General features: G+C 35.5%; 1 protein-coding gene across 1 annotated transcript in view; it reads left to right on the top strand.

The window, feature by feature from the left end:
• The window catches only part of LOC135225255 (glutamate receptor ionotropic, delta-1-like), a 24,756-nt gene extending 20,660 nt beyond the window's left edge, over positions 1 to 4,096 (top strand). The window contains exons 13-16 of the mRNA XM_064264585.1: positions 156 to 254; positions 1,286 to 1,452; positions 2,841 to 2,973; positions 3,986 to 4,096. Of these exons, the coding sequence (XP_064120655.1) occupies positions 156 to 254; positions 1,286 to 1,452; positions 2,841 to 2,973; positions 3,986 to 4,096 (510 nt within the window). The remainder of the gene's footprint in view (positions 1 to 155; positions 255 to 1,285; positions 1,453 to 2,840; positions 2,974 to 3,985) is intronic.
• Positions 4,097 to 7,500: the final 3,404 nt, after the last annotated feature.

Here is a 7,500-nt window from a genome sequence, read left to right as displayed (position 1 = left end):
TCGCATTCTGCATCGTATTATGGATTTAATTTCATTTGCATTTTCGCTTCACCAACTGTGAGAATTTTTTTGAAGCCAAATTTCAGGTATATGACAAAATTAAAAAACATCACCATAAAACTGAGAATCATGTGATAAAAAAAAACCTATTTCAGGAGGCGAAGGAAGGCATCTACAAGCAAGTGTGGGACTTGTTCAATCACAAGAACCCGGAAGAGAGCTTCATTGATCGTCCAGAAACAGGAATCCACAAAGTAAGTGTTAGAGCAGCGATTCGCAAACTTTTTCTGGTTGTTACTCACTTTTCATACAGGATACTTGTCCCTGGCCCACTGCCCACCGCCAAGCATAACCCATGTATGGTTTTAAACATACATATCCTCAGATTATGGCCCCTTGCATTCTGCTACATGGTCACTCCCCACCCCCCAGGAGTCCATGTCCCTCAGTTTGGGAACAACTGCGTTAGAGATTTATGATTAGATGCACATGGCAAATATCCTTAATTTCCCGTTAAAGATGACCTTTGTACAGACTAACTGAACGCAAAAACTCTGCTAATTTCATAGCAATTTGTAACTATCACCAAAAATAAATGGCCGACAACACCTTTCATTTTTATCTTTTTGTTAGCAATGATTTTCGTTGTGACGCAAGGCACGAAACAAATGACAATTTTGTATTTCTGGAAACAGTCCGAATACGAGATATGCGTTTTTTATTGTTTTTTTTTTTTTTTCTATCGTTTTTCTTTAATTTTTACCCCGCCTAATCGCTTTTCTTGACCATTCAGTGCCTATGATTTACTCCTCTACTAAAAAAAATGAAATAGGAATGAGCCTACGACACTTTTAAATATCGCTGTTGTATTTCTTGAGTATTGGTAACAAATCTAATATAGTCATTAATCCAGATTTTTTCATGTTTGATATGAATATAGTTCTTAATTTGTAATCTAGATTGTGGACATTCTGTTAATGATTCTCCATGAGTAGTTGCCCTCAAATTTTTGTTGAATGCATCTGATTACGATATTAACTAAATAAAATCTGAAAATTTGATGACGTCTCAAGAGTAAGATACATTCAAGGAGGAACATTCTTCTTTTATAATATCATATACTGACATGAATGAACTTCAGTAACTTTGAAATTACCTCAGTCACCATTCTAAACAGCCCTAGTCTTGAAACTAGACATACAAATATTGTTACTCCAATGATTTACTGAACGCCCTGCAACCTGAAACGCTCTATAGATGAATAAACTTATTTCTTATTCGATAGATCCTAGAGAAGAAGTTCCTGTTCATCGAATTCAAGATTTCGAACGAGATCTTGATTGGCAAGATCGGGAAAGCCAAGTTCCACGTAGCACGACAGGCCTTCTACTACCACGGCATCGGCATTGCCTGTCCTCCGGGCGCCCCTTACATAAGTGCTTTCAGTAAGATGTGAGTAGCTTTGAAGCATGCCCTACCATGGGTGGGTATCACCTACTATGAGTCTTTCATGACACACTGTCACCGGTGGTAAAAAGTTCCTTGCAAAATCCGTTTGGCTCCAAGGCACTGCTTTTTATTTCTTATTGTTGTTAATTCAGTGACTTTGGTGTCTCTGTTTGGCTGTCCAGTGCCTTTGGTTTTTCTTTGCTCCGATTTCCTTCTCTCATTCAAGAACAAATCCTTTTGGCGAGACCACGAGAGTTTAGGAAAACAACTCAAGAACCTAGATAAAACTAGAATGAGAAAATACTAACGTAAGTTTGCGATACTTGTTAAACTTCTGTTTAAAAATAAGTTCGCTTCACAAAAATAAAACAGCTGGAATCTGTGGCGTGACATTTCTAAATAAATGTATTTTTAATTGGACTTGGGAATAATAATAATAATAATAATAAATAATAAAATAATAATCAATAATAATCAATAATAATAATAATAATAATAATTGTTGTTGTTGTTAATAGATCCTTACACACACAAACACACACACATATATACGTATATATATATATATATATATATATATATATATATATATATATATATATATATATATATATATATATAGTATGTGTAGTGTGCGTATGTTGTGTATTTTATATAACAATATAGTGTTATATAACGATAATAGAATAAAATTTAGTCATGCCCTGCCCTCTTCCACGATTTGGGTATGTCATCACAAAAGCAGTTAAGTACATTGAAACTTATTGTGACAAGAAAGAGGTCATTCTACATAGCTTTTTACATCCATGCTCGTACCTCATGAGACAATTATGCAAATATGTCATTTTTAGTTCTATGTTAAAAAAAAAAAAAACTTCTGAGAAGGCCATTTGTCTGTCCATCCGCACTTTTTGTGTCCTCCCTCAGATCTTAAAAGGTACTGAGGCTAGAGGGCTACAAATCAGTATTTTGATTATCCACCCTCCAGTCATCAAACATACCAAATTGCAGTCCTCTAGTGTAGTTTTTATTTCATTTTAGGTTAAAGTTAGCCATGATAGTGTGTCTGGCCCCTCTATAGGTGCCAACAATACAGGCCATCACCGAGCCGTGGCTGAAAGTTTCTTGGGGCCTCGGCTGAGAGTTTCATGGGCCGTGGGTGTGAATTTCATGAGCTGTACAGAAAACTCGATTGCTCCTCAGAAACTTCGTCGCATTTTTTACTTGTTATGCATACTAAATTTCAATAATGTGGACACCGATATTGGCAAGGTACCGCCCAGAAAGAGAGGTGCGGTACCTTGAGATATATGTGTAATGCTGAGGATATCACAGAAAATATCATTTTAAAAGTGTATATATTAGCTCACAGGGGTCTGTGTCTATTTCAGGTTGCTGAGAATGGGAGAAGGCGGTCTTATTCAGAAGTGGTTTAAGAACGAGATTGACAAAGTGTCTCATGGAAAGTCTGAGGACAATGGTAATAAGGAAATCATCGGAGCCATTGGACTGGACCAACTACAAGTAAAATAGCTGTTGCTTTTTTTGCTTTCTTGTTAGATGTAACTTAGTTAAGATATCTTATTTGTTTTTCAATTCTTGCTATTGATGTTATATGGACCAATGATGCCTTCACTTAAAAACTGACTTTAAAGAAGAATCGGCTAAAGGTTTCCTGTCAGATTTTACCCATATCTCTTTCTATCATTTCTTTCAAATAAAAAACGGTGTCAATAACCGAGATGTTGTGACACCAGTTTTTAACAGACATAATCAATCAATCTTACAAATAAAATCTGGAATTGAGATTCGTGGTCTTTGGGCTTATTTCATAGGAGAGTATATCCATTTCCAACACAGCAACAATAATAATAATATTGATCATTTTGCATGTGATAGCTGTATCAGCTCCACTCAGTTTATGCCGAGTTTTTTCTATCTGACCAGAAAGATAGACAAAACTCTATATAAATCTAATACATCTGATGCAGTTATCACCTTGAAAGATGGTTTACTGTCTACTACCTTTATTCAATAATAATAATACTAATAATAATAATAATAATAATAATAATAATAGTAATAATAATAATAATAATAATAATAATAATAATAATAATTAGGAAGAAGACCCTCTTTCAAGTATCATGTTCTATTGAAGAAATTGCTGCTTCAGCTTTTGTAGTGTTCTTATTACGCCTTTTTCAGCATTACTTAGATTGGCGAGTAACGCGCCTATTGGATACATAGGAAAAGTCAAGCTCGATCTTGACTTTTTCTATTGATCCAATAGGCGCGTTTCTCGCCAATCTAAGTAATGCTGGAAAAGCCCAGATAAGAAGTATAGAAAAGAACTTTTATAAAATTAATGCAGCTGAATCGGCAATCTCCTTCAATAGAACAACAATAATAATGATAATAATAGTAATATAAACAATCCTTACATTTCCCTTTGTGGATATTCATATATATAGTATACATCTACTTGCACATCTACACAAAAAAGACTTATTCATTGATTAACTCCGTCTTCCAGGCTGCTTTCTTCATGGTGCTCATTGGCTCTCTGGCAGCCACGCTCGCTTTTGTGGTCGAAGTATCAGCCAGCCACCTCAAGTGCTTCAGGTTCTCTGACTCTTCAAATTAGAAAAAAAAATGTGTTCCATACAAAATACTGTCAAAGGATAAGGGATTAGTTAAGTGCTATTATAGGATGAGGGAGTTCTTCAAGTGCTAATAAAGAATAAGGGAATTGTTAAATGCTATGGAAAGATAAGGGGCTAGCTAGGTGCTGTATAAATGTAAGGGATTTACTGAACACTAAAAGATAAGGTGATTAGCTATATGCTACTGAACGATAAAACATAGCTATGTCTTATCGTTTTGTAGCATATAGGTTAGGTAAATGCTACGAAAAGATCAGAGAATTGGCTTAACCTACTATAAGCTAAGGTAAGGGCCGGCTGCTTACAATTAAAAGAAGCCTTTCAGTTAATTCTTACCATTGCAAGGAGGAACAGACAGAAATAACAATTGCACCCAGTGAAAGGAATAGTACCTGAGCTGCGGCCAGTGATATTGGTGCATTTAATTAGCTGAAAATCCTTAACCTTAAATGAGAGCCTTCACCTGTGCCAGAGAGATATCTGGAAAATCGGTAGACAAATTATGGCACAACTCAGCAGATATTTTCGACAGCAGGAACCAACTAGGAGTTGAGACTGATCTCCGTGACAGAGAGTCATCAGTACTGACCAGAATTTTCCAAAATGTTAATTATCTGGAGACTTCACCAAAATCCGTTCACTCCTTAAAATATCCGCTGCGCGAGCACAGGTTAGAGCAATGATTAAATCTTAACCTCCTTTAAACTTCGTTGACTGAAGTAATGAGAGCGTCTCTGATAAATCCATGGCTGACTTCCTAATTTTTATGTAAAAAATTTTTTTTGATAATGATAATTTGTTCCAAAACAAAAGGAATGCACAGAGAGAGAGAGAGAGAGAGAGAGAGAGAGAGAGAGAGAGAGAGAGAGAGAGACGATTGTAAAACTTATTATTTCTCATATCTTATTTGGAATGATTAATAATTTATAGACTATACAAAAGCATCTCAGAGAGAGAGAGAGAGAGAGAGAGAGAGAGAGAATGAATGACGTCACTGCATATCTTCATATGTCTTGTATTTTGGTAGGATTTGTTAATAATTTAAAGGCTATACTAACACGTCTCAGAGAGAGATAGAGAGAGAGAGAGAGAGAGAATGAACCTTGTGTTTTTTTAATGTTAGTAGGATCACTCTATAATTAAAAAGGCACAATTAAGAAGCCAGTTCAATGGTATTCATTAGGTAATTCCATTAAGAGCGTCGCGCATTACCAATTCAGGAGACTGGAAGAATATCGTAATTCACTTGTTCTAATGAAAGGGATAAATGGCAATTTTCTATTAAACCATCAGACATAATCAACTCTGCTCATTAATGTCCTTGTACAAACCCATCTGTTTGCTTATAGCCAAAGGATTTAATAATGATTGAAAGCGAGAGAGATACGGCTCACAAAGGAGGTACACACTATGATTTGATTAAACTAATGTCTGTTATTGAATTTGCACCAAATACTCGTAGGATGTTCTGCACATATAAGAGGTGAGTTATTGGTGAACTCCTATTCCTTTTCAGCCCTTCATGTTCCCTGTGATTAAAAGAAGCCATAAAGATGATTTAGTATCATTAGGGCTCTCTATCTCATCAATGTTTGATCTTCTGTTTTCACCCCACTATAATAATCATTCTCTGATATGAAATGCTAGTTTTCCAGCGATCTTTTAACCGTACCTGTTCAATGTTAATTCTAAAATGAAAGCTAGGGCAATTTGCTTTATTGCCAGGTTGATTTCTTTTATGGGACCTAGAGTAAACATTCGATGCGGTTGGTTCAGGTTATGAGAATGGCCTAAGTCAAGAAGTCTGGTTCTTTGTTTTGGAGAGATCGCAGAAGTAAAATTGACCTCTGAAGCTTCTTCCGTATATAAATCCTTTCATCTGGAGAAACTGTACTAGTGATTAAGTTACTAACGGACTTGTCTGCCATACGTAACAACCGCTTACCTTTTACGAAGAAAAAATTCTATCAATAAATAAGAAGGTTTCTCCAAAGTCAATATTGACAAGGTATGTTCAAGTTATGCCACCAGTCTATTCCTCCGAAGTTCGAAAGGTCATGAGGTTATCGTAAATATCTCACGATACCCCCAGAAACAAACAGGAAACTGTAAGGTGCATTTCACCTTAATCTTTTAAAGTTGAAAATACTGCTGAATTAATGCTGCCATAACACTGAAGTGATAAGAAAATTGAGTGATTTTAGAAAATACTCATGAGAAATTAGGTTTTCGTATAAAAATAGGGAATTCTAAACAAAGAAAGGCTAAGGAATGATGTAAGGAAGCTTAAATGGCTTACTGAAAGCTGAGAATCAAACGAGATATTTGTGAGAATAAACTATGAACTACTCCTTATCTCATCTTATGTCTTACAGTATTTAATGAAACGTGGAATCCTTTCAGCATTCCCTGAACGAGACTCCTTTAGCCTTGACACTTCATAACTATAAAAGAAAAGTATACCAGAAAGGAGTACGTCATGAATTCTCTTGATTTAGATACTGCATAACCATAAGAATAAAAAAAGGCAACAAAAAGAGACATTTCTTTAATTTGTAGGGATTCGATACTTCACAATAGTAAAAGAGATCTGCTAAAAAATTCGGCTTCATTAATTCACTTCGCGGTCGATTGCTTCGTGATTATAATGAAGAGCAATAAATGGCCAGAAATACCCCAAAACAATGACATTCCTCAATACACTAGTTAAAAAAATGAATACGAGTGGTGACAAACTAAGTCCATTGATAACTGATGAATAAATCTAAAAATAAATATAGAATTGATATGAACGCTGCTGGCCAACGCAAGAATAATGATCAGGAAAAATCCACTTGTATAATAAAACTTCTCATAATTACGTCATAAATAAAACAAAGAAAATAACTAATTTAATACTTCCAACAAATATCTCTAAGAAATATAGATGCTGATCTAAGGTATAATTTGCCCAAATTTCCTCAAAGCATTGCCTGAGGAGTACCTGGAATAAAATAAATAAGTTACACTACCAACAAACATTTAGGAATATAGATGCCGGTCCACATATAATTCCAAAGTTCCGCAAGACTGGCTGCCTGTTGAGCGCCTAGCATAGGCTCGGCCCGGCACTATTATAGTCCGCGAAGAATGAATGATATTTTTGGTCAGGAAAGGTGTGCCAAGATGATACTTGGCCGAAACACGCTCGAGATATACCCCATCCAATTTGTGGTGGTTTTAAGTCGCCGCTGGATATAGTGACGTTGTACAATACGTCATGAAATAAGCTATATACAACTATGTATTCTTCTGTAAAGATATGAATGCATAAGAGAAAAGCGGCAGATTATGGAACATGCCCTACTGAAATGTGATTGTATGGACTTTGCGAATGAGATATAAA

Source organism: Macrobrachium nipponense, chromosome 13 (assembly GCF_015104395.2).
Source record: "Macrobrachium nipponense isolate FS-2020 chromosome 13, ASM1510439v2, whole genome shotgun sequence".
In the NCBI taxonomy this organism is placed as follows: Eukaryota; Metazoa; Arthropoda; class Malacostraca; order Decapoda; family Palaemonidae; genus Macrobrachium; species Macrobrachium nipponense.
Note: the sequence above shows the minus strand (reverse complement) of the source record. Positions and strands in the feature narration are given on the sequence as shown.